The sequence below is a fragment of the Oryctolagus cuniculus genome, chromosome 19 (assembly GCF_964237555.1).
Source record: "Oryctolagus cuniculus chromosome 19, mOryCun1.1, whole genome shotgun sequence".
In the NCBI taxonomy this organism is placed as follows: domain Eukaryota; kingdom Metazoa; phylum Chordata; class Mammalia; order Lagomorpha; family Leporidae; genus Oryctolagus; species Oryctolagus cuniculus.
Window position 1 is genome coordinate 45,436,741 of NC_091450.1, and position 27,566 is coordinate 45,464,306.

Here is a 27,566-nt window from a genome sequence, read left to right on the forward strand (position 1 = left end):
CACTTGGGCCATCCTCCACTGCACTCCCGGGCCACAGCAGAGAGCTGGCCTGGAAGAGGGGCAACCGAGACAGAATCCGGCGCCCCGACCGGGACTAGAACCCAGTGTGCCGGCGCCGCAGGCGGAGGATTAGCCTATTGAGCCGCGGCGCTGGCTTCTATCTGCTTTTGACAGGTGTCTCCAGCAGGGGCTCCTCTCTCAGTGGTTCCTGCTCGGGATGCTGGCAGAGCAAAGCCCTTGGTTGCACTGAGGTTCTAGCTCCTTCTGGGCAATGCAACTTCTGTCTTCCATACTCTCCCTGTGGCCCTCCAGCCTGGGGTAACGTTGCTGCCACTGTTAACCTCTGCTACACATTCTCAGTGTGGCTCCTCAACCCTTCCAACACCATTAAGACTTATTTATTGAGGGCCGGCGCCGTGGCTCAATAGGCTAATCCTCTGCCTGCGGCGTCGGCACCCCGGGTTCTAGTCCTGGTCGGGGCGCCGGATTCTGTCCCAGTCGCTCCTCTTCCTGTCCAGCTCTCTGCTGTGGCCTGGGAGTGCAGTGGAGGATGGCCCAAGTGCTTGGGCCCTGCACCCCATGGGAGACCAGGAGAAGCACCTGGCTCCTGCCATCGGATCGGCGCAGTGCGCCGGCCACAGCGCGCTAGCCGCGGTGGCCATTGGAGGGTGAACCAACGGCAAAGGAAGACCTTTCTCTCTGTCTCTCTCTCTTACTGTCCACTCTGCCTGTCAAAAAATTAAAATAATAATAATAATAATAATAATAAAAAGAAAGTGTAGGAGTGGGTGTTCCTGCAGTCCAGGAAATCTGGTGATTGGGGTTTTAATTAAAGGTCATGCCGCATTGGAAGACGTGGCCTTGAACTCACACAGGCAGGAAGTAGGAACAGACACTCTGGCGTGGTTGCCCCTCTGACATGGGCAGGATGCTTCTGTCCCCCCAAGTTCACGGGTTGAAATCCCAATCCTCAGTGTGGTGGTGCTGGCACATGAGGCTTTGGGGAAGGAACTAAGGTCATGAGGGTGGAGCACCCATGCGTGGGGACACGGAGACCAGAGCTGCCTGTGAGGTTGCAATGAGAAGGCAGCCACCTTGTAGCCAGGAAGGGTCCTCAGTAAGAATTCAGCTGTGCCAGCCTGACTTTGGCTTCCCAGCCTCCAGAAATCAGTGTTTGTTTATGCCACCGGTTTCTGATACTCTGTTACAGCTACTCGAATGCACTACGACTCCTCCCTAGTACGAGGGGCCCAGCCCTCCATCTGCCCACCGGCCAAGCACAGTGGCAATGATGCTTACTTCCGCCCAGAACCAACGGCTGCAAAAGGCAAAGCCTCCAGCCACAAAACTGCAGATTTGGGATGTGCCTTCCAAATTCACCCTGCAGTCTTGGAAGCCAGAATTCATGTAAGACTGGGCCTCCTGTCTGGTGAGAGGCCCGTGGCACCTTTGCCAAGGTCACTGATCTCTAGGCACTTGGAACTCCACAGGGAATGGCAGTACCTGCTGAAGATGCTACCGGTTCTTCCCCAGAAAAAAAATTGCAAGGAGAGGCCACACCAGGAAACAGTTTACCACTATAGAAAGAGGATTAATGTCTTAAGAAATGTAGGTTCGTAAAAATGACACTTGGAACGAAGTCTGAAAGGAAACAGTCAAAATGATTAAAAGGGAAAGAAGAAACATTATAATGCAAGACTCATACTTGGTGAAAAAGAAGAAATGGATTTATAAAAGCCCCAAGTACACTATTAGAAATGGAAACACATAGTCATTACCCTGAGCCTCATGCTGGCACCGTCAGCACTGGGTCAGGCCAAAGTCGGGAACCAAGAATTCCATCCTAGTGTCCCACCCTGGGTGGCAGGAGTCCAAGCACTTGGGTCATCTTCTGCTACCTTTCCAGGTGTGTTAGCAGGATTGCTGGATCAGAAGTGGAGGGCTGGACCAGGCTGAAGCCAGGAGCCAGGAATTCCATCCGAGTGTCTCAAGTACTTGAGGCATCATCTGCTGATTCCCAAGTGCATTAGCAGGAAGCTGGATCAGAAGCAGAGTAGCCAGGCGTGGAACCAGCACTTTGATGTGGAATGCCCACTTTGTGGTTAATTTCGTCTATTGCATCTTCATGGTGGAAACATCACGTAGCATATGCTGGTATCCTTTTGCACGTCTTTTTCCACCTCTGTATTCATTGACATGTTGAGAGCTTGGAATGAGCCATTGTGGGAATAGTGACAGCATAGAAATGGAAAAATGCTATAATCAAGGCTTTTCTATTTAGAATTGAGTTGACAAACATTTATCAGTGCATCACTGTATTTATCTCACTTCCTTATACAGATTTGGGGTGAGTGCTTTTGAATATTGGAGTTCATTCTCATTCAGAACCCTAGTAGCAGAAGTGTCTGGAAATTACAGCTATTAATTAGCTTTCCAACTTTTTCACTGAGATGGAATATGAATGAGTGTGGGGTGAACCAATCAGGAATGTCTGGCTTGAGTGAGCAGGTCCAACATGTGTCCAAAGAAAGTTTACAAAAGAGAGAACAGAGAGTTTTGGAGAGTGACTGTATCTGAAAATAGGGTGGCTTAGAAGTGTCTGGAATGGGTAGTAACAGGTGAACAACAAGCATACATCATTAGCAGCCAAGTATCTTCAGAGTACTCATGAAATAATTCATTTGTAATTCTCTGCTGAGTTAACTTGTAATTAGAATGCGGTTTAAATAGAGAGTCCCCCGCACCACCACCCTGCAAAGATTTAGAAAGCTTGCTGTTTATAATTACTCTATGAAAGAATTACTGAAGTCTCTTCATTAAAAAAAATAAAAAAGAATTGGAGGAAGGCATTGTGGTGCAAAGTTAGTCGTGCATCTCCTATCAGAGTGTGTGGGATTGAGTCCTGCCTCAGGTTCCCATCCCGATTTCTTGGTAATGTGCAGTCCAGAAGGCAGCTGATGATGGCGCAGGTGCTTAGGTCCCTTTTTGCCGCTGGGAGACCCAGATGGAGTTCCTGGCTCCTGTTCATCGGGCTCAGCCCTGCCTGTTTTGGGCCTTTGTGGGGGGAACCAGCACATGGAAGGTTATTTATCTCTATTCATCATCCTCTGTCTTGCCATTTGAATCTCTGTCATTGTGCTTTCCAATCAATAAAAAAGAAATAGAGAGGCCGGCGCCGCGGCTCACTAGGCTAATCCTCCGCCTTGCGGCGCCGGCACACCAGGTTCTAGTCCTGGTCAGGGCGCCGGATTCTGTCCCGGTTGCCCCTCTTCCAGGCCAGCTCTCTGCTGTGGCCAGGGAGTGCAGTGGAGGATGGCCCAAGTGCTTGGGCCCTGCACCCCATGGGAGACCAGGAGAAGCCCCTGGCTCCTGCCATCGGATCAGCGCGGTGCGCCGGCCGCAGCGGCCATTGGAGGGTGAACCAACGGCAAAGGAAGACCTTTCTCTCTGTCTCTCTCTCTCTCACTATCCACTCTGTCTTCCAAAAAAAAAAAAAAAAAGAAGAAATAGATAAACTTAAGAGAAAATTAATCCACTGGAAGGCAAGTGTAGCTTGTAGGAAGCAATGATCAGCAGAGAAATGGGTAAAGTTGTGGAAAAGCCCAGATAATGTGAGACAGAAGAGCAACAGCATAACAATGAAGAATTCACCTGGAGGGAGGCAGTTAAAGCGGAGGTTGAGCTGAAATATTAGACAGCAATAACATGGAGGAACAAATCAATGCTAAAACGATGACCCAACAGATTCAGGTGAACAACACAGCTATAGAAGGATAAAACGGGGACCAGCACTGTGGTGTAGCAGGTAAAGCTGCTGCCTGGGGTGCTGGCATTGCACGCGGGCACCAGTTTGTGTCCTGCTGCTCCTCTTCCGATCCAGCTCCCTGCTAGTGGCTTGGGAAAGCAGCGGAAGATGGCCCAGGTGCCTGGGCCCCTGCGCCCGCCTGGGAGACCTGGTGAAGCTCCTAGCTCCTGGCTTTGGCCCAGTCCTGCCTGGTGTAGCCACCAGTGGATGGAAGACCTCTCTCTGTTTCTTCTCCTCTCCTTCACTATGACTTTCAAATAGATAAATAATCTTTAAAGAAGACACAGAATAGACCAGAAGGGCTAATAGCCATATAGAAGATGTTTAACCAGCGATCAAGCTAATCCAGTCAAGACAAATGAAGGGCTGGCGCAGTGGCTCAATAGGCTAATCCTCCGCCTTGCGGCGCCGGCACACCAGGTTCTAGTCCCGGTTGGGGCGCCGGATTCTGTCCCGGTTGCCCCTCTTCCAGGCCAGCTCTCTGCTGTGGCCCGGGAGTGCAGTGGAGGTGGCCCAAGTGCTTGGGCCCTGCACCCCATGGGAGACCAGGAGAAGCACCTGGCTCCTGCCTTTGGATCAGCGCAATGCGCCGGCTGCCGTGCCCCAGCCGCGGCGGCCATTGGAGGGTGAACCAACGGCAAAAGGAAGACCTTTCTCTCTGTCTCTCTCTCTCTCTCTCTCACTGTCCACTCTGCCTGTAAAAAAAAAAAAATAAAAAAAAGACAAATGAAATCATGTGATGGCATCCAGTGTTGACAAGGCCCTTATGCAAGTGCACTGTCTTAGAAGTTTATCCTCATGATGATCATAGCCCAGGTCCAAGTCTTGTCTCCAGCAATGAGACCCTGCTCAGTTAACTCCTGATTGCCGGCCAGCTGCCCCTGTGAGATAATGAGTGGTTCTTGATTTAGACCACAAGTGCAGGAGTAATTTGTTATCCAGCGTTGATAACAAATCCAGTCCTTTAGAGAGCAATTTGATGAAATCCAGTAAAAGTGGGGATTCATAAATTCAACAACCCAGTAATATTTTTTGTCTCAGTTTGTGGTTCAGAAAAAGTCCTACAAATATGTACAAAGACACATAAGAGGACATTTACGGCAGCCTCCTTTTCTGTCAATTGGGTAATGGATAAATAAGCCACATTGATACAATGAAAAGCTACTGAACAGTTAAACATGAAGCAGCTAAGTGTACGTGAATGGATTTGGATGAATCCCCGAAATCTCATTTAGAGCGATATGTACAAGTTGCAAAAGCGATGAAAGATGGGATGTAATTTATATAAATTTACAGGTAGATAGAGCAGCATTGTGATACATTTGATGTAGTTGTACCCAAATGTGACAAATTTTTTATTTTTACAGGCAGAGTGGACAGTGAGAGAGACAGAGACAGAGAGAAAGGTCTTCCCTTGCCGTTGGTTCACCCTCCAATGGCCGCCGTGGCCGGTGCGCTGCGGCCGGTGCACCGTGCTGATCTGAAGGTAGGAGCCAGGTGCTTCTCCTGGTCTCCCATGGGGTGCAGGGCCCAAGCACTTGGGCCATCCTCCACTGCACTCCCTGGCCACAGCAGAGAGCTGGCCTGGAAGAGGGGCAACCGGGACAGAATCCGGCGCCCCGACCGGGACTAGAACCCGGTGTGCCGGCGCCGCAAGGCGAAGGATTAGCCTAGTGAGCCACAGTGCCGGCTCATATATACACATTTAAGAACATAGTGATACCTCCCACCCTCCACTCCTTCCTGCCCATGGTCCAATGCTTCTTCCTCTTCCTTCTCCTAATCCCACTTTTAATTTTATATAGATGTATTTTCAGTATACTTTATACTCATAAGGTTAACCCTGCACTAAGTAAAGAGTTCTACAAATAATATGAAGAAAAAAAACACTGCTTCTCAAAAGTAAACAATCATCAAATCTTACAATGTCCATTTCACTGCAATACATTACATTTTAGGTACTCCATTAGCTACCTCAGATCAGGGAAAACATATGATATCTGTCTTTTTGGGACTGGCTTTTTTCACTAAGTATAATGGTTTACAGTCCACTTCTAGAATAGAGTTATCTCTGTAGTGGGTAGGAGAGTGAGGAATAGGGTGAGTGGGTGGGGCTTCAGTGTAATATATTTGCATATATTTGCATTTATAATCTTCAAAAGCATCTAAGAAATTAAGACAAAAGCATTGCCGTGTGTTAAATCTAGGTGATAAACACTCTGGATGTATTGTTATGTGCTCAAATTTCTGCTGTGTTGAAAAATTATTTCTATTAATGTCCATTTTCATTCTGCTACTGTTTGGGGATTTCGCCTTTGTTTACAAAGGTTTGCACTTTTTCCAAGTCAACTTGCCTCTCCGCATATTGTCTTGGCTTACGCCGATATTTCTTTATGCATTTGCATCCTAATTTCATAGGCGCCCTGTTTTTTTTTTTCTTTACTGATTCTCTAGAACAGAAACTTTGTAAAATGTTCTTTCTTACATCACTGTTGACAAAATGTTTTTGCTCTACTTTGTGGGAGCTCCTCCTTCTCTCGCGGTGCAGAGTTTTCCACGGACCCCCACGTTCGTGTTTTCTGCTTACTCATTCTTGTCTGATTTGAGATCCATCCAAACACCATGTTTGCCAATTGGCACGTCCCTGCAGGAATTTAGCAAGGGAACAAAACTGTTTTCTAAGTGCTTAGCCAAGCGCCCAGCGTCTAGCTGGCACCCATCTAGGGAATCTTGGCTGGAGTGAGAAGGGGTCTTCTTGTCCTCCTAATATAGCTCTGGGGCTGTGAAGAGGAGACTTACATTTTAGAGTTGGCTATGCCTGTCTGTGGTTCTTCCTTTTTTTTTTTTTTTTTTGACAGGCAGAGTGGACAGTGAGAGAGAGAGAGAGAGAAAGAGAGAAAGGTCTTCCTTTGCCGTTGGTTCACCTTCCAATGGCTGCCACGGCTGGAGCACCGCGCAGATCTGATGGCAGGAGCCAGGTGCTTCTCCTGGTCTCCCATGGGGTGCAGGGCCCAAGCACTTGGGCCATCCTCCACTGCACTCCCTGGCCACAGCAGAGAGCTGGCCTGGAAGAGGGGCAACCGGGACAGAATCCGGCGCCCCAACCGGGACTAGAACCTGGTGTGCCGGCGCCGCTAGGCAGAGGATTAGCCTAGTGAGCCACGGCACCGGCCCTGTAGTTCTTCCTTGATCAAAAGCAACCCATGGAAAGTCATGAAGCCCTAAGTCATTGCTTCTGAGGCCCCGCTCACTGACACCCGTGTCTTGCAGCTGATTTCACATCTCATGTGCAAGCCTCAGGCCTTCCATTCCTGGCCACCTTGCATACTGGCAGTTAAGATCCTTAAGTAGGGGCGAGCGCTGTGGTGTAGTGGCTTAAAGCCCTGGCTTGAAGTGCCGGCATCCCATGTGGGCGCTGGTTCTAGTCCCGGCTGCTCCACTTCTGATCCAGCTTTCTGCCGTAGCCTGGGAAAGCAGTAGAAGGTGGCCCAAGTCCTTGGGCCCCTGCACCGCGTGGGAAACATGGAAGAAGCTCCTGGCTCCTGGCTTCGGATCAGAGCGGCTCCTGCCGTTGGGGCCATCTGGGGAGTGAACCAGCAGATGGAAAACCTCTCTCTCTGTTTCTACCTCTCTTTGTAACTCTGTCTTTCAAATAAATACAAAATAAGTCTTTTAAAAAAAAGGGATCCTTAAGTAGCTATAGTAAGGAAGTTTCTACTTTCAGTGGAGGAAAGGAGTTGACCGTGGGTGCTTTAACAAAACCTTCCCAACACAGTTGGTAAGGGTGATTGTCCAGTGCTGTGGTTGGTCATGCCTGAGACCCTGAAACAGAAGGGGTTTGGGTAGAGAAAAATCTCTCCCTTGCCTGTTTTTTTTTTTTTAATTTTTTTTGACAGGCAGAGTGGACAGTGAGAGAGAGAGACAGAGAGAAAGGTCTTCCTTTGCCGTTGGTTCACCCTCCAATGGCCGCCGTGGCCGGCGCACTGCGGCCGGCGCATCGCGCTGATCCGATGGCAGGAGCCAGGTGCTTCCCCTGGTCTCCCATGGGGTGCAGGGCCCAAGCACTTGGGCCATCCTCCACTGCACTCCCTGGCCACAGCAGAGAGCTGGCCTGGAAGAGGGGCAACCGGGACAGAATCCGGCGCCCCGACCGGGACTGGAACCGGGTGTGCCGGCTCCGCAAGGCAGAGGATTAGCCTAGTGAGCTGCGGCGCCGGCCCTTGCCTGTTTTATGATTCTTTTGCTTTGTCTCTGACTTTCAGTCTACAGGGTTGTTTCTTTCAATTATGACACTTATCTCACTTCTGACCAGCAATACATGGCATGTGGCTGTTAGTGGTCCATGGGTACCACTTGGAGCACAGCTTTTTTTTTTTTTTTTTGTAGGCCTTCCAGACTACTCTTTGCTTATAATAAGAATATCTCCTTGTAGCCACATGCCAGGGTCTTTGGAACAAACGAGGGGGATATATTCCTGTGGTTTCTCGCAAGAAACAGAATATACAGGAGAAGAATTCAAGACATTCATAGCAAATGGAATTTAAAAATAAGTGTGGGGCTGGTGTGCTGACGCAGTGGATGAAGCCACTGCTTGCAACACTGGCACTTCAAGACCCGGCTGCTCCATTTCCAATCCACCTCCCTACTAATATGCCTGAGAAGGCAGTGGGAGATGACACAGTGCTTGGATCCTTCACTTATTTTGGTGCAAAAAGTTTTGAAATCCATGCCTACAAAGGGCCTCTGCAAAGCTCATGGAAAATGCTCATTATGAAAACTATGCATGAATTCTAGGTCTGTGTGCCTGCGAATGAGAAGAGCCAGTGGTTCAGGTGTGGGTGAGAAACACCCAGATTACTGTTTAACCACGGATCTGGGAACACTGTTGTGGGGTCTGGTCAAGGTGGAACATAAAATCAGTCCTCCCAGAAGAACATCATTTTGACCCAACTCCTTCCTCTGCCAAGAAATACATGTTATCTGCCCTGCCAACAGGGGGCACTGTTGCTTCCAGCTCCCTACACCTTTTCCGTGGTGTGATCCTGCAGCCCAGGAAAGAAACTCTTCTTCAGTTCTGGTGCTTTCGATTCCAGTTGTCCCCTCGTTGTGACACAGCCAGTTCTTGCTGGCACCACTCAGTGCTGGAAGCCACTGGGGCTCTGGGGCTTCCGCCTTGCCTCTTGCACAGGTTGTCACACACCAGCCAGCCAGCTTCTCCCCTCTGCCAGCTTCCCATGACCTTCCTACATAACCCGCGTGCTTTGTCTTCCACCTAATGCATCCTTGGCTTGCTTTTTACCTCTGCCACTCCTTCATGTCATCCCAAGCAAATAATTACCAGTGATACTTACTGAGCACGTGCCTGGTGCTAAGCCCAGTGCTTTTCATACCTGATTATTTTTAAGGTTTATTTATTTATTTGAAAGTCAGAGTTACACAGAGGGAAGGAGAGAGGGAGAGAGAGAAAGAGAGAGAGAAGTCTTCCATCCTCTGGTTCACTCCCAAATTGGCTGCAATGGTTGGAGCTGCGCCAATCTGGAGCCAGGAGCCAGAAGCTTTTTCTGGGTCTCCCACTGGGGTGCAGGGGCCCAAGGACTTGGGCTATATTTCATTGCTTTCCCAGGGCATAGCAGAGAGCTGGATGAAAGTGGAGCAGCTGAGACACGAACTGGTGCCCACGTGGGTGGCTTTACCCACTACACCACAGCGCCAGCCAGCCCCTCCATACCTGATCTTATCAAATATTTACAACAGTACAATTCAGTCTGTATCAAAATTCTCAACTTTACAAAAGAGGAAGCTGGAGTTGGCAGAGATTGTTAGTAAGAGGTTAAGGCTAACAAGGGGGGAGCCCAGACTCAAATCTAACACTGGGAGGCATCACAAAGGTTTTGACTCTGAAGCCGTACTTCCTGTCTCAGTTCCTGCTGCTATAACAAAGCACCTAGACTGGGTAATTTATGAACAACAGACATTTATTTCTTGCAGTTCTACAGAGGCTGGGTGTGGACCATGAAGATGTCAGCTGATTAGGTGTCCAGGGAGGGCTGGTATCTGCTTCCAACATGGTACCTTGTTGCTGTGCCCTCACATGGGGGAAAGCAGAGAGGCAGAATTGCTTAGCTAGTTGCCGCTTAGGATGATGGGAATATCCCATTCATCAGGACTCCCGCGTAGGAGTTTTGGGGGAGATGCATAGACTCCAACAATAGCCCTGCCTTACATAAAATGTAGGGGGATTGGTCACATTTCTATGTAGTCACTTAAAAATTTCCCAGAAGAGTAAAGTTGTTGTCGAAAGCATTTATTTATTTTTGTTCATTACCCTTTAGCTACAGATGTACATTAATGGTTCAGTTTCAGGACGAGGTTTGTCTTTGCTGATGAACTTGTACAGTTCTTTTCCTTAGCCAAGGAAAGAATCTTAAGGCTTGGGTTTCCCCAGGCGGCTTGGAGTGAAATTTAGTCTTTAATTGCACAGCTGTTTTTAGCTTACTTGCAATAATGTTGTTCCCTTTCTAGAACAAGACTTTATTTATCTATGTGGATGCTACAATGGTGCATGTTTTCTTTGCCACGAGATGTTGAGCTTTTTGGGTGCAGACAGAGTGAATGATCTGAATGTTGTACCTAATTTTGTCAGCTGCTTTTTTCAGAAGCAAATTATATTCTATCAAGCTGGATTCAGTTTTCTCGTGCAAACTACTCAACATCTATTCTGTGACTGAGCTGGGGTGTGGGTTGGGTACATTTGCTTAAGTGTGACCTCATTACTACGGCTGTAGAACCGCGTGATGGACCCAAAGCTTAAGGCAACCATAAAAGGTAGCGATGGGAAGATGTTCATAAAATGCTGAGAAACTGGAGTGTTGCTTGGTAGGATAGAAGGGAATGGCTTTAGCGCCTGTACTGGCCTTAGCGTGTCCTACTCCAGGTAGTAACCTTGGATATGATCAGGGCGTGTTGACTTCTCCTTTCTCCATGCACAAATGGCCATGGCAGTGGCCCCAGGAAATCAGGACTGGGCTAGAGGAAGGGGAGAGTGGTCCTACTTTGTACATCTGATTCTCCCTTGTAACTTGTTTGGTCTGGAAATGAATTGGAAGGAAGGAGGAGTATTCTTGCAGAGTTAAGAGTCTTTGGTGCCTTGGCATAGATTTGGGGAAGTCTGATTTGTAATGAACTGAAGAGGGATCATTGGTATCCTTTCTCATTAGCGTCCTGTGCTTTGTGATGGGCCTGTGGCTGGGCCTTTTGCTAACCCTGGAAGGAGGGGAGGAGTTTGCAGAGGCTGACAATGGGCTTTTGTCTCTGATGTGTGTGTGTGTGTGTGTGTGTGCATTTGTGAGTTGTCCCAGTTATGATGAGTGCAAAACACCTCTGATAGAAATAGAGGAATCTAGAAGTGTGGCCTATTTTGTGGGAAGATGATTAATTGCTTTTTAGACATCTCAGGTTTGCAAGGAGGGCTTGACTTCTGGGTGGAAATGGCTGATGCTGCTCCATTGAACTAGCATTCGGGATGCGTGAGTTCTGGAACTTGTTCTCTCATTAACCAGCTCTGGGTTCTTCTTGGTCAAGGCCTTGAACTTCTAGGAGTCTCACTGGATGATGTCTGAGACAGCAGCCCTGGGCCCACACAGGGACATGCCAGTGGATCCCAGACCCAAGGCGGGGCGGGAAGAGGGACAGCGTCCTGCTCAGCTGACACTTAGTGGTGTCAAAGGGCAAAGAGGACAGGGACGACCCAGCTCCCTGGTACCAGCCAGGTCTAAGAGGCCATAACCAGGAAAGGTTGCCTTCCTGTGAAATTGTTTTTCTGAGGAGTGTGACTCAGGGGACAGCAAGATTTGGGTGTCCTGAACGGCAGTTCCCAGAGACTAGCATTCTGTTGGCTGTTCTTGGGCCACTCCAGCTAACTGCACAGCTGCCAATCCTAGTGCCCAAAGGGACCCTGCAGAAGACTTACAGAGACAGTGGGGAGAGAGCTCAGGGGTCATTTCTCCCTCACAGAACCCCTGGCAGGCAGGCCCTCAGCCTCTGCTTGAATGCCCCCAGCGACGGGGAGATCACCCCTTCTAGTGCAGCCCAGTTCGCCTCGCCGGAGCTCTGCTGTGAAGGTGTTCTGAGCCTACTCCCTAATAACTGACTCTCTATGCTTCCTGCCTGGGAGTCTTAGTTCTGCTCAGAGATTGATCAGGCCTCTCCGACCTCTTTACCACGTGGGGAAGCAGATCCTTAAGTGTTCACAGCTCAGTCATTGTACCAGAGAGCACTGCTGAACAGAGTGGGACAGGAGCTGTGCACTGGGCCTGGGAGAAGGCCATCTGCCATTCTCCTTTCTGGTCTTTGCTTGCTCTCCCATTTTCCATATCACCTCCCTCTCTTTTTTTCTCCCCTTTTGCCTTAGCCCAGGGATTGGCACTGGCACGGGGGGAGGGGCTCTTCTGTGTCCCAGTGGTGCACATCGGGGAGCAGGAGTGTTGCCGAAGTGTTCCTTAGTCTCGGGTAACCGAATGCTTTATTTTCCTGCATCAGTGCTGGGTGCCGCTTGGTCCTGGGACACCTAGAGTGTCCCTCTGATCCCTCTGAAGCTGCAGCAGGTGTTGTCATAGCCTGTGTGCTCACACACCACTCATGCAACTCATGTCTGCATCTCAGTTGGGCTCAGCAGCTGCTGTGTGTTCTGGCTTAGAGCCTGGGCACTTCCCGCTTGTGTAGAGGGTCATGCGAGTAGAATACCGGCTTCTCTTGGCCCAAGGGAGACACGCGGGTCTCCGGCGTCCACTTCCTGGACAACCTGACCTGTGTGGCGTGTTCACTCCTTTCTTTGAGCGAGAACGTCTTGGGCCAAACAAGGAGCACGGAGTATTCTTGTTTGTAGGAAGAGACGGTTTGGTGGGATACGCCATGGTTATCGGGGTTCGGTTAAATGGGAAAATGAAGGAAGGGATGGACCCTAAGATCCTCTGGGAGTTGCTCAGGCCACTGGGACCCTGGAAGTAGTCTGATTTTCCCCTCCAGAGTGGGATCGTGATCTTGCAAAGAACACTGGCCAGCACCTGCGAGTCGCCACGGTGCTTTAGGGCGGGGAATGAGGAGTGAGTGATGATTGATTATCTTTCTTCTCATCCTCTGGGAGCAGGGAGAAGATGCCCTTCCACCACGTGACCGCCGGCTTGCTGTACAAGGGGAATTATCTCAACCGGTCTCTCTCTGCTGGCAGTGACAGCGAGCAGCTGGCCAACATCTCCGTGGAGGAGCTGGACGGTAAGCACCCCGCCTCGCGCCCCGCTGGCTGCTGGGAAGTGAGTGGGAAAGCTCCAGGCTCTCTGGCCCTCCATTCGTGGTTGTGGCCAAGTCTTACCCATGGTGCGATGGGAACAGGTCCAGAGGCACACATGCTGCCTGAATGACTTCTTTGTATGGGATGGACCCCTGTAGTCTGAAAAATCCATGGCCAGCATTTTAGTGTCCTTGGACACTGATTGGGCGGATAACCTTCACCTCTCAGAATGTAATTTCCAGTTTATGATGTCTTCCCTGCCAGTGGGATTGTCTTGTTCCTCTATTGTCGTTGTCAATAGCGTCCAGGTGCAGGGGAGGTCTGAGCCCTGTTAATGGCTGTCTCTTGACTTGTGGCCATGGTGCTTTGAGTCCTGCCCAGCGCAGAATCATCTGGACGCTGTGCTTGGGAGGGAAGGGACAGTAATTGTTTTTCAAAATTTTTGATTAAAAAAAAGTTAACAGATGTATTGTAATTGTGCATACTTTATGGGGCACCGTGGGGGTGTTCTGGTACATGTATCGTTGTTGCAATATCCACTTAGGATAACTACAAAGTTGTCCCTTCAAACGTTTGTTATTTATTTATGACGAAAATGTCCAAAATCCTGTCTTTGCTTGGTTTGTTTTTATAGAGAAATATACAGTGTGTTAATATCATATAGTCACCTCATTGGTGACAGAACTCCAGGACTGCTTCTGTCTGGGCCATAACCTGGTGCATGTCAATTAACCTTTCCCCTCCCTAGCCATTGACTTAATGACCTTGGTTCCTGTGTGACCCAGGACTGCCTGCTGAGGCCAAACTAGAATCAATTTTCCACAGTGTTTTTAAATGTGAGTTTCCTTCTAGCACCATTTTCCAACATGAATTTTCAATTTAATTTGTAGAGAAGTCAAGATGACTCCAGGTGGCTAATGTATTTGTTGGAGAGAGAGAGGGAGAGAGAGGAAGGAGAATGAAAGAGAGAGAGAAAGTGAGCAAGAGAGAAAACACCAGAGAGAAAGCAGAAGAGAGAGCGAGAGAGAGAGAGAGAGAGAGATTTCTATTTGTTGGTTCATTCCCCAAATGCCTGCAACAGCTGGGGCTGGGCCAGACTTGAATCAGGAGCCAGGAACACAATCTAGGTCTCCCATCTGAGTGAGTGGCAGGACCTCAACTCTCTGAGCCATCACCAGCTGTCTCCCAAGGTGCACATAGCAGGAAGCTAGAGTCAGGAGCGGGAGCCCAGGCACTGCAATGTGGGCGGAGCTTTAACCTGCCCCTGCATGCTGATTTCAGCGCCTGCTCATTGACTCAAGCTAACAGTGAAGTGGCAGATGTTGCAGGCTGCAGTGGGTCCCGGGAGAGACTGGGAGATGTTAGAAGAAGCAGGAATGATGAGAGCAGAGCCAGGCTCTTTTAGGGAAGCAGCTGCTCACGGCAGTCTGGACAGAGACCGGTGACCACATAGGAATAAGAACTCCAAGAATACAGATGTAGAAAATAGAGCCCTCCTCCCCACTCCCACGTGCAGCCATCCTGGCGATGACAAAGCAGGTGAGGCTGTTCCTGAACGCTGTGGCAGCCTGTATGGGAGACTGTGATAAAACACCATAGACAGCATGGCTCATAAGGAATTTAGTCTTTGCAATTCTAGAGGCTGGAAGTTCAAGGCCAAGACTACTGCAGATTTGATGCCTGGTGAGGGTTTGCCCCCTGATTCACAGATGGCATCCTTCCGCTCTGAAGTCCTGCAGTGGAAGTGGCCAACAAGTTCCCTTGGGCACGAATCCCACATGTGTGGGCTTTGCCTTCCTAATGACCTCCTCAGGGACCACCCTGCCCCTACTAACATCGCATTGGTGATTGGGCTTCCACTGAAGAGTCTGGGGGGGGCACACAGACACTCAGACCATAGCAGGTGTGTTTGACAGGTGTAACAGGTGAAGTATGGCACAGGCTGTCCAGTCTCCTGCTCTGAATTAATATTGGAATGACTGGGGATGTGGGCGGGGTGTATTGATGTGCAGTGGACCTCTGCTTGTGTTTATATGAGTAGCTCTCCGAGGTTGGGCATTAAGGTTAGCAGGAGGAGCTGAGTGCCTCTTGTGTGGAACCCACTGGGCCTCCCTGGCCATGGGAACCGGGCAGCGACATCTGTACATTTTGGGCACCTCTTGCAGAGGTTGCCATTACTAACCAGCGGAAGTTTGGAAATGGCTGTGGCTTTCCTTTTTTTTTTTTTTTTTTTTTTTTTCTCCTTGTCCCTTCCAGCTTTGCCACCGATACCCAGGAGACGATTTCTCTGACGCTTGATGCGGCAAAGTCTTTCTCTCTGTTAGATCCGGGCTCTGCCGGGGCAATGGTTGGACACCGTTACTGGGGTGTGTGGCTTTGCGAGGGGGCCACTGGCTGCCTTTTGGCCCATGTCCCACCACGGGAGCAGCTGGCTGAGATGGCCCCCACATTCCTGGACAAGCAACACCACATCTGAGCTTACACAGAGAGCTCAGGCCTGGCTGAAACACCCCCTTTGCGCAGGTAGATGAGCAGACAGTGACTCTTAACAGCCCACCAAGCCCAACCTGGCATCCGTGATTGACGGAAGCCTGTGCGTTATGGCCTGAGCCCCGGCTGTTGGAGATGATGTGTTTGCCCTTCAGAATGTAATCCAGCCTCCCAGCTGCAGAAGCGCCATTTATTTTCTGATAGAAGATTCAGTCTACTTTTTTTTTTTTTTTTTTTTTTTTGCCAAGGTGAACACTGAGTTATCACTGCTCTTGCTTCATTGCCTTCAGCTTGGAGCTCTGGGCAGGTCGGTGCAGATGTGTGCTGGGTTTAGAGCAGGCAGGCAGGAGCCTGAAACCCAGGCGACCCGTATCAGTTCAGACAGCTGCCGATGGCTTCTTGGGGAAGCTAAATTTCCAGCGCATGGCTTGCTTGCTTGCACCTCTCCTCTTGTTAGACTTGGTGCTCACGGCCACTCTGATTCCCATAGGACAGGTGTTATTGCATGGGGAACTGATGGCTGCGACAGTATCCTTTGGGTATAGACATTAGTTGGATCCCATCCTCCTCTGCTGTCTACGTCCCTGCACTGAGGGCAGCTGCAGCCACCTGCTTGTGGCGGCCACAGGGGCAGCGTGCCTCACTTCTTAGATGGCCACACAGGCGACCGCTAGCTGCTGTCCAATTCTGGAACATTTCTGTTTCTTCTCTTGAAACAAAGCTTGCGAGGACATCTTGCAGAGTTGCATCAAATTGGCCACAGTAACGTTCGCAGTCACCCCAGCAAGTAAACTGCACAAGGATGGGCGGATGGAGGCATCCGTGCCTTCATTCATTTGTTCATTCCTATACTCATTCATTCATTCATGAAACGATGTTTACCCAAATGCTTTCCAGGTAGAAGAGGAAAATCAAGTAAGTATAATAACATTCATTGCCTATCCCCAAGGAGCATACCATTCATTGATCAGGGATGTTATGTGTATACAAAACTTATTAGCAGAATCTTGTATATTTAGAGTATATCATGTGGACTCTTGTTAGATGTATGGGTTAGCATTTTACAAAATAATTTTCTCAGTATCACTTGTTGGGTAATTTTATGATGTTTTCTTGGTTTTAAATTTAATTCATTTCGGGGTTGGTGCTGTAGTACAGCAGGTTAAGCCACCACCTGTGAGTCCAGCATTCCACATCAGAGCACCGGTTCAAGTCTTGGCTGCTCCGCTTCTGATCCAGCTCCCTGCTAGTCTGACTGTGAGGGCAGCAGAGGATGGGCTAAGTGCTTGGGCCCTTGCCATCCACCTGAGAGACCTGGATGGAGTGCTGGGCTCCAGATTTCAGCCTGGCCCAGCCCAGAGCCATCATGGTCATGTCATTTGGGGAGTGAACAAATGGATGGGTGATCTCTCTCTCTCTTTCTGTCTCTCCCTGTTTAGCTCGGCCTTCCAAATAATAAATAAAATCTTTAAATTTAATGCATTTATGTAAAATCCATGCATTTTCATTAATATAGCATTCCATTAAATATAAATATGGATCAATTTGTTTTTTTTTTCACTGTATTCTTTTTTATCAAGGTTTTATTTATTTATTTATTTTTATTTGAAAGGCAGAAGGACAGAGAGAGGTTTATGACTGGCGGCGTGGCTCACTAGGCTAATCCTCTGCCTGCGGCACCGGTACTCTGGGTTCTAGTCCCAGTTGGGGCGCCGGTCCTGTCCCGGTTGCTCCTCTTCCAGTCCAGCTCTTTGCTGTGGCCTGGAAAGGCAATGGAGGATGGCCCAAGTGCTTGGACCCCTGCATCTTTCTCTCTCACTGTCTAACTCTGCTTGTAAAAAAAAAAAAAAGAAAGAAAGAAAGAAAGAAAGAAAGACAGAGAGAGCTTCCATTTTCCTTTTCGGGTGCAGGGGCCCAAGGACTTGGGCCATCTTCTACTGCTTTCCCAGGCCACAGCAGGGAGCTGGATCGGAAATGGAGCAGCCGGGACTTGAACCGGCGCCCATATGGGATGCCGGCACTGCAGTTGGCTGTGTTACCCAATACGCCACATCGCTGGCCTGGAGGATATAATCTAATCGCCCTCCTGCACTCTGCCTGCACTGTCTTTGCATCTGTGGCCACACATCTCCCTCTGTTTTCCCGAGTTCATCTTCTTTTGTCTTTCTTGACCCCTTTGTCTTACCGAGAGCAACGTGTACTCTGTTTATGAAGCTGTCTCTTGTTGTCATGGATGATAATACAACTCTTCTTCCCCAAGTTTTTTTTCCCCCTTTTTTTTTTTTTTGCATCAGACAATATTTTCCCATGGCCCATTGTACTTTTCCCTCCTCTGCTTTGTGACTCAACACTATAAAGTTTTTGGTAGGTCCAATATTTATATCTCAGCAAGATTTGTAGGGTCTTTAGCCTTGTTCACTGTATCCCAGGCTGGGACGCTGTTCCTCTTAGCTCCAGCAGGGAGGGAAGTTGCTATACTCACGTCATCTGCAGTTTCTGGAAGATGCTCACCTGGTCCACAGCTGCTGGCCAGAGATAGGATTTTTTTTTTTATTTTATTTTATTTTATTTTGACAGGCAGAGTGGACAGGTAAGAGAGAGAGACAGAGAGAAAGGTCTTCCTTTTGCCGTTGGTTCACCCTCCACATGGCTGCTGTGGCCGGCGCACCGTGCTGATCCGAAGGCAGGAGCCAGGTGCTTCTCCTGGTCTCCCATGGGGTGCAGGGCCCAAGCACTTGGGCCATCCTCCACTGCACTCCCGGGCCACGGCAGAGAGCTGGCCTGGAAGAGGGGCAACCGGGACAGAATCCGGCGCCCCGACCGGGACTAGAACCCGGTGTGCCGGCACCACAGGCGGAGGATTAGCCTATTGAGCTGCAGTGCCGGCCCAGAGATGGGATTTTGATTGCTCCTGCTGATAGCTTTGCTCCATGGGCCACAGAATTATCTATCTCTGTTGCTCTTCTCTCTCTCTCTCTCCTTCCTGTTCCCAGGCTAGTATTGACCATTCACTCTTCCCAGGTGTACATTCCGGTGCTCATCTCTCTTCCCCACAAACAATGCAGGGTGGGTCACATCAACCCATGGCTGGAGTTACTCTCGGAGTTGTGTTCCCTGAAGGAGCCCTGAGATAGTTTAGGTTGGGGAACAGGATACGGCGAAAGCAATTTGTTATGAAACAGGGAGTCTTTGCTCGATTTGCCAGCCAGTGCAGCCAGTGAGTTCTTGGTGGTGCCAACAACGGTGGTGACTCAGTCTTCCCCCCGTGTCTGCCCCTGCAGTTCCAAGGGGGCATGGAAACTGTGTTTTCCCAATTGTATCAGTGTTGACATGAGCAAAGATCATCCTTAAGTCTTGGCATATGTGTGTATCTCAAAATTAATATTTCTGGTGACATACATAGACTTTGGGGGCCCATTTTGATTTGGGGTCAGGTGTGTCAGGATGCCTCCACGTCCAAGCTGGGCTCCATTTCAGTAGTTGACCAACTTCATTTAGAGTATTCCAGAGACACTGCTTTGGCTCCGAGGCACCTGCTCACCTACCATAGGTGACTTTTCCTTGTGGTTACTCTGGACTTCTGTCGTTCTGGCACTGTTGTCCACTCTCTTGCATTTGAAGTTCACCACTGCCTTTGGCATCCATGTCATTACCCACATCCCCTCCTGCTCCTTTTCTGCCTCTTTGTTTATTGTGCACTTAATGGGGATTTGTTGTTATCATTTGCCTACTCCTTATGTACTGTACCCTTCTGGGGTTGGTTTTTACTGTCTTCTACATGGTGTCCGTGTGATGATGGCCTCGAGATTTATGAAGGGACTTCAAAAGGTTTGGTGAAAGATGGAGGTATAAGAGGCCGGGACTGTGGTATAGTGGGTAAAACCACTGCCTGCAGTGCTGGCATCCCATATGGGTGCTGGTTCGAGTCCCGGCTGCTCCACTTCCAATCCAGCTCTCAACTATGGCCTGGGAAGGCAGTAGAAGATGGCCTAAGTCCTTGGGCCCCTACATCTGCGTGGGAGACCCAGAAGAAGCTCCTGGCTCCTGGCTTCAGATCCATGAAGCTTCAGCCATTGCAGCCATCTGGGGAGTGAGCCATTGGGTAGAAGACCTCTCTCTCCTTTTCTCTGCCTTTGCCTCTCTGTAACTCTGCCTTTCAAGTAAATGAGTAAATAAATCTTAAAAAAAAAAAAAGGAAAGATGGGGGGCCAGTGCCATGGCTCACTTGGTTAGTCCTCCGCCTGTGGTGCTGGCATCCCATATGGGCCCTGGATTCTGTCCCGGTTGCCCCTCTTCCAGGCCAGCTCTCTGCTGTGGCCCGGGAGGGCAGTGGAGGATGGCCCAGGTGCTTGGGCCCTGCACCCCATGGGAGACCAGGAGGAAGCACCTGGCTCGTGGGTTCGGATCGGCGCAACACTGGCCGTGGTGGCCATTTGGGGGGGTGAACCAATGGAAGGAAGACCTTTCTCTCTGTCTCTCTCTCACTGTCTATAACTCTGTCAAATAAATTAAAAAAAAAAAAAGGAAAGATGGAAGTATAAGATAAGGTTATTTAGATGCAAAAAATTTTGAAATTCATGCACAGTTTTTTTTCACAATAGACATTTTCCATGAACTATAAAAAAGTCCTGCGTCCATCTCCAGTTTTAGACTTGGTACCTGTCGTCCTGTGTAGACCTCCCACAAATCCCTGTAACTCCAGATATCTAAGGCTGGATGGATTCCCTTTATTCTCTAAAACTGCCCCTCCTTGGGATTTTTCCTAGGAAATTATCTCACACTGTACATGGTCAGCCAGGACAGGAACCCGAGGGGAAGAGGAGCAGCCGGGACTAGAACCTGGTGCCCATATGGGATGACGGCGCCACAGGTGGAGGATTAACCAAGTGAACCATGGTGCCGGCCCCAAAAATACTTTTTTTTTTTTAAATCTACAGAGGTTTGGGGAAAGTACAATGAATAAATTTATATTTTTCATGTAATTTTAATATTTTTAAGATTTATTTATTTATTTGAAAATCAGAGTTACACAGACTGGGGAGGAGACAAAGACAGAGAGATCTTCCATGTGCTGGTTCACTCCCCTGATGGCTGCAATGGCCAGGGCTAGACCAGGAGCCAAGAGCTTCATCCGGGTCCCATGGGTCCCATGGGTCTCCCACATGGGTGGCAGGGGCTCAAGCACTCGGACTATTCTCTGCTGCTTTCTTTTTTCTTTTTTTTGTGACAGTCAGAGTGGACAGTGAGAGAGAGAGACAGAGAGAAAGGTCTTCCTTTGCCGTTGGTTCACCCTCCAATGGCCGCTGCGGCCGGCGCACCGCGCTGATCCGAAGGCAGGAGCCAGGTGCTTCTCCTGGTCTCCCATGGGGTGCAGGGCCCAAGTACCTGGGCCATCCTCCACTGCACTCCTGGGCCACTCTCTGCTGTTTTGTTAAATACATTAGCAGGAAGCTGGATCAGAAGTGGAGCAGCCGAGTCTCAAGTTGGTGCTTGTAGGGGATGCCGGCATCACAGGCAGTAGTGGCTTTATCTGCTACGCCACAACACCGGCTCCCTAAATTTCAATACTATAAACCATTTACTTTCTCTCTTTGTCTCTTTTTCTACCAGCACACACACACAGAATTTTTTTTTTCACTTCTAGAATTTTCATTTAGTTCTTTTGTATGGTTATATTTCTTTACTGAGATACACCATCTGTTTGTTAGGAAAATGATTTTGTTTAGTTCTTTGACCATGCTTTCCAATATAAATAATAGCTCTTTGAAGTTTTTATGTGCTAAAGACATCTAGTGTCAGGGGCATGTGGGGGTTGGGTTCCGTAAACCTTTTCAAGACTATAGTCAACATTTCTTGTTTTTCGTGTTTATGAATATTTGACGTTATACTGCACATTGTGGATGCTATCTTATAGCCACTGTGTGGTCTCTCTTTCTCCAAAGAATGCTGATTTTTTTTTGTCCTGTGTAGCTAAATGGCTGGCTTATCCAGCTAAGCTAGTGTTACGTTAGGTGTATGCTTTGTTAGAGCATATTTGTAGAAACCCCAAGGGTGTGGTCTGTCTCAGCTGCTCGTCTGGAGTATTAATGAGGTTTTTCAAAGTCTCCTGGGGCTCCTTGAGTCCCGGTATCTATCTTCTGTTCTAAGCCTCCGCAGGAATTGTTTCCTGGTAAGTCTTGTTTAGTTTGAACGTGCACATGCGTCTCCTAGCCTTCAGTCAGCTGTTCCCAGGGAACCCACACACAGGCTTCTGATGCCCCCCTCTCTGCCTGGTCTTCCCCTCTCTGCTGCTCTTCCCCGTAGAATCTGCTCCCCGACATTACCGCAGTGTGCACTGTGGTTGGGAAATTGTCCCCGGGCAGAGAGCTGGGTTAACACGGGGCTCACCAGGTGCGTTTCCCTTCTCCCGGCAGGCAGCTGTGATCCTGTGCGGGCTGGTGTCAGTGGCCTCCTGCATGTAGCTCAGTTTTATGGTTGCACATGGTGGGAGGGTTATTCTTCTGCCAGTTACTTTGTCACACCCCGAAGCCTATTATCGTTGATTTTTATTTTTCTTCTCCCAAATTGGTTAAATTTTCAGGCAGCATAGCACTTCATCAACACTTTGCTTGTGCTGATAATACTTAAATGGCTCTCTACAGAGAGCAGCTATCACAATGTCAGTGATAGCTACAGTCTGGAACAGCAGGTGAAATTCTGGGTGAACTGGATCCTTTCTTTATTGCCTGCTTCCACTCCCTGTTTGCCTTCCAAATGCTTTCCTGCTGCTCGAGATCTCTCCCGCTTCCCTGTCTTTGTCCAAGCTGCTTCTGTCGAAACTATTCTTTGCCTGCCTGGGAAACGTCTGTTCCTCTCTTAAGTTTCATCGCTGTCATTGCCGTTCTTGCCACCACCACCACCATCATCGTCATCATCACAGCTAAAGGTTACTGAGTGCTTACTCTGTGCAAGGATCTGTTCAAAGTGCTTTGCGTGGGTTAACTAATTGAATCCTTTTAATACTCCCATCACGCAGGATCTTTTTGGCAAATGTGAAAAATTGAGAAGCGAAATGACCTTGTCCAAGGTCACATCGCTAGCATCTGTTGGAACTGGGGTTTCAAAGTGCCACCTGGCTTCAGAGCCCGCATCCTCCTCCCTGCTTAGACAAGACCCTTTGTGGCTGCCTTGCACCCACCCTGTCACTATCATACACATCACTGCCACCACGGTGACACATGGGTGAGAGCTTGGTTGATTAATCAACCTTTCAGTGGGTGGAGAGATATTTTTAAAGCTCTGTGTGAGCCCGGTGTGCTCCTGCCTGAGAGCAGAGGTGCACTGGGGAAGGGTGGGCTTGGGCGTGAGTGCGTGATAGAAGAGAGCTAGGCGCCTGTGTAGGGAGTTTTGAAGGGCTGTCCCCACCCCCGTCCATGTGGTCCCTCCTATACATTCTTGTAAAGATTCTCTCTCCTTTCTTTTTTTTTTTCTCCCCCACTTTAGCTGGTTGATTTAAGGATCACAGAGGCATAGTCTAGTTGCCTTTTTTATTTTATTTATTTATTTTTTGAGATGCTTCCCCCTTCCAGGCTCTCCAAGAGAGGATTTTTAAAGCGACAGAAACCTTCCTGGCTCCAGGAGAGGTGGTTGAAAGTTCTCTCCTCCAGAGGAGACTGACAAAGCCTACACAATGAACCTCCCCATCCCAACAGCAGTGGGAGTGGCAGGTGTGCAGCCCTGCTCCGGGGCTGGGGAGTAGCTTTACAATCTGTGTCTTTTATCTACCTGGGTTCCTGCCTCCTGGGGGCTTGGCCTGCCTGTGAGTTTTGGGAGATAAAAATCTTTTTATGGAAACGTGAGATATGTTGTTAGCGCGGGGAAACAGGCATTTCTCTGAGGGTAGCTGCTTCCGAGGGTCCTCTCCTTAAAAGGGACATTTGCCCAAGCATTCTAGTTGTTGCCTGTGTCTTGTTCTGAAAATGCATTTTGATGACTGTGGCCCAGAAGGACACCTGAATACCTTCCCTGCCACTTTCCCTTTCTTCTTTTTTAATTGATATTCTGCCTGCTTCCAGAAGCGATTGCGACATCATGGAATAAAAGGGAAAAAAAAGCCTGCAAAGGCTGTCAGTGTAGAAATAGAAAGTGGAAATCTACATGCAAAAAGGAGGGAAAAAAATGACAGCTCCTTGAACAAATACATTTACTGTGAATGAGCGCTGAGTTTAACTCCAAGCTTCCATTTGGTTGAAGGGAAAGGTATACACAAGTTACCCTTTTCCAACGACAACTTTAAAGTCACCTATTCAAACTGTTATTTTATTTTTTAAAGATATAATTTATTATATTTGACAGAGCTGCAGAGAGAAGTAGAGACAGAGAGAGCTTCCATCCGCTGGTTCATTCCCCAAACGGCAGCAATGGCAGGAGCTGTGCTGATCCAAAGCCAGGAGCCAGGAGCTTCTTCTGGGTCTCCTATGCAGGTGCAGGGGCCCAAGGACTTGGGCCATCTTCTACTGCTTTCCCAGGCCATAGCAGAGAGCTGGATCGGAAGTGGAGCAGCCGGGACTCGAAGCAGCACCTATATGGAATGCTGGTGCTGCAGGCCAGGGCCTTAACCCGCTGCACCACAGGGCCCCTTGAACTGTTATTTTAAATAAAGACCCTTTGACCAATCATCAGAATGCTTAATATGTGGGCTGATGTTGCAGCACAACAGGTAAGCTGTAGCTTGCGATGCTGGTTCACGTATTGGAGTGTTGGTTCAAGTCCTGGCTGCTCCGCTTCTGATCCAGCTTCCTGCTAATGCACCTGGGAAGACAGTGAATGAGGGCTCAAGTGCTTGGGTCCTGCACCCATGTGGGAGATCCAGACGGAGTTCATGGTCCCTGGCTTTGGCCTGGCCCAGCTGTGCTATTGTAGCCTTTTGGGGGAGTGAACCAGCAAATGCAAAATTCTCTCTCTCTCTCTCTCTCTCTCTCTCCTTGATGCTCTGCCTTTCAAATAAGTAATTAAGTATTAAAAGCTTTTTTTGTTATTTGACAGAGTTACACGGTGAGAGAGAGAGACAGAGAAAGGTCTTCCTTCCGTTGGTTCACTCCCCAGTTGGCCACCACGGCCTGCGCTGCGCCAGTCCGAAGCCAGGAGCCAGGTGCTTCCTCCTGGTCTCCCATGTGGGTACAGGGCCCAAGCACTTGGGCCATCCTCCACTGCACTCCCAGGCTACAGCAGAGAGCTGGCCTGGAAGAGGAGCAATTGGGACTAGAACCCGGCACCTGTATGGGATGCCGGCCAAGTGAGCCACGGCGCCAGCATGGCTTTCAGTCTTATCTCACTCTCAAATATTTTGGAGTATTTTTAAGCATACTTTCACTTGTAAGTGTGGCATGATGGAGAAAAAATTCTCAGTGAGTGGAAGGTGTTGGTATTAGACTCTCCAGATGCAGAGATTCGATGGTAGGCAGTGGTGTAGGAAGCTTTTCCCATCAGTTGATTATTCCAAGTATCCCCTATATATGTGTTTCGCTGGTTCTTGTTTCTAAGAACCCTGATTGAAATAGCAGGCAGAGGTGTTGTCTTGGAAAGAAAGTTCGAGAACCTGCATCATAAAGCGGGACCTGGACCAGAGATATTTGAGGAATAGAAGTCACCAACCTTTCATTGTAAAATAACCTTGATATTGTTCTTGTAGCACCTTTTACTTTCAGCAGAAATACTTCCCAACAGACCTGCTAAGGTCGTTGAGCCCCATAGTGCCTCCCTGCGTAGCTACATGAGTTCACCTGTTGGGCAGAGTCGCTCAGCATTATCCATCTGGATGCTGGAGGGTTTGCCCAAACCCATCATTCTGATGACAGCTCCTCTGATGCTGAGCTGTTTTCTCCTTGGAGTAATTGCCCAACAGCAGGTTCAACTGTTTCCCAGGACTACAGCATTAGCAACATTTTTTCCAGCAGGACTGGTTCACCAGCCACCTCTCTTCCCACTGGCAGCCAGGGTACCTACACCCTGCTCCAAATCATTTAGAAGCACTGGGTGCTCTAGGACTTAGCCATTTCATTTTTTTTAAGATTTATTTATTTATTTAAAAGAGTTGCAGAGAGAGAGAGAGAGAGAGAGAGAGTCTTCCATCTGATGGTTCACTCCCCCGTTGGCTGCAGCTTCCAGAGCTGCGCCAATCCAAAGCCAGGAACCAGGAGCTTCTTCCGGGTGTCCCGCGTGGGTGCAGGGGCCCAAGGACTTGGGCCATCCTTGGGCCATCTTCTACTGCTTTCCCAGGCCATAGCACAGAGCTGGATTGGAAGTGGAGCAGCCAGGTCTTGAACCGACGCCCATATGGAATGACGGTCAGGGCGTTAACCTGCTGCGCCACAGCGTCGGCTCCAGACTTAGCTATTTCAAATACAAACTTCTGGTTCTACTAGTAGAACTTCTGGTTCTACTAGTGAGCAGTGAATTTATATCGAGACCTGTATTGGTATAAGAAAGGACTGCAAAACGTTTATAGAAAATGCATATTATGGGGGTCGGCGCCAAGGCGCACTAGGTTAATCCTCCACCTGCGGCACCGGCATCCCATATGGACACTGGTTCTAGTCCTGGCTGCTCCTCTCCCAGTCCAGCTCTCTGCTGTGGCCTGGGAAGGAAGTGGAGGATGACCCAAGTACTTGGGCCCTGCACCCACATGGGAGACCAGGAGAAGCACCTGGCTCCTGGCTTCGGATCAGCGCAGCTCTGGCCCTTGCGTCCATTTGGAGAGTGTATCAGCAAAAGGAAGACCTTTCTCTCTCTCTCTCTCTCTCTCACACACACACTGTCTGTAACTCTATCTGTGAAATAAATAAATAAAACCTTTAAAAAAAAGAAAATGCATATTAGGAAAATCTTTGCTTGGACTTAAATTTTTTTTTTGCACCCAAATCATCTTTTAATTCCATTTTCCTTAAATGTTTTTGCAGTCCCTGCCTATTTTTGTTTACAAATTAAATTCATTCGTTTAAGACAACAAGCGTCTATTACTTCACAGTTTCTGTAGACATGGAATATTCAGGATGGGTGTAGACAGATGGTTCTGGCCCGCTGTCTCTCGAGAGATTGGAGTCAAGACATTTGCTGAGACTGAGGTCATTTGAAGGCTTGACTGGCGCTGTGGAATTAGCTTCTAAACTCATTCACGTGGCCACTGGCCAGAGTTCTCAGGGTCCAGCCTTGAAGGCATCTTCAACTTAGGACGTGGGATTTGGCTTTCCCAGACCAAATGTATGACTGTGTCTCATGTGTCACACACTGCCGCTGCTGCCACATCTACTCATTAAAAGTGAGTCACTGGGTACAGCCTGTTCTCGAGGTGAGTGGAGTCAGGTTCTCTCTTTTGAAGGCAAGTGGGCCTATTTTTGAAACCACCAAAAACGGAGGGCGCCGCGGCTCAGTAGGCTAATCCTCTGCCTTGCAGCGCCGGCACACCAGGTTCTAGTCCCGGTCGGGGCGCCGGATTCTGTCCTGGTTGCCCCTCTTCCAGGCCAGCTCTCTGCTGTGGCAGTGCAGTTGAGGATGGCCCAAGTGCTTGGGCCCTGCACCCCATGGGAGACCAGGAGAAGCACCTGGCTCCTGCCATCGGATCAGCACGGTGCGCCGGCCGCGGCAGCCATTGGAGGGTGAACCAACGGCAAAGGAAGACCTTTCTCTCTGTTTCTTTCTCTCTCTGTCCACTCTGCCTGTCAAAAAAAAAAAAAAAAAAAAGACTCTACAAGGCAACATGGAGATGGCTTCTAGCTATTGAACAGAAGGTAGCAAGTTAAGCAATATTAGAAAAAGCCCTAAAACTACACAGCATTCTTCTTTTTATTTATTTGAGAGAGAGAGAGTTATAGACAGTGAGAGGGAAAGACAGAGAGAAAAGTTTTTCATCTGCTGGTTCACTCCCCCAAATGGCTGCAATGGCTGCAGCTGGGCTGATCCGAAGCCAGGAGCCAGGAGCTTCTTCCGGGTCTCCCATGCGGGTGCAGG

General features: G+C 49.0%; 1 protein-coding gene across 4 annotated transcripts in view; it reads left to right on the top strand.

Moving 5' to 3' along the window:
- The window catches only part of CALN1 (calneuron 1), a 612,973-nt gene that overhangs the window by 160,430 nt on the left and 424,977 nt on the right, over positions 1-27,566 (top strand). For 3 of the 4 annotated variants that reach the window (XM_051847931.2, XM_017342575.3, XM_070064500.1), the window contains exon 2: positions 12,951-13,075. In XM_051847931.2, coding sequence (XP_051703891.1) covers positions 12,958-13,075 — 118 coding nt within the window. In that variant the 5' untranslated portion in view covers positions 12,951-12,957. The remainder of the gene's footprint in view (positions 1-12,950; positions 13,076-27,566) is intronic. The other variant, XM_070064499.1, reaches the window with a different exon arrangement.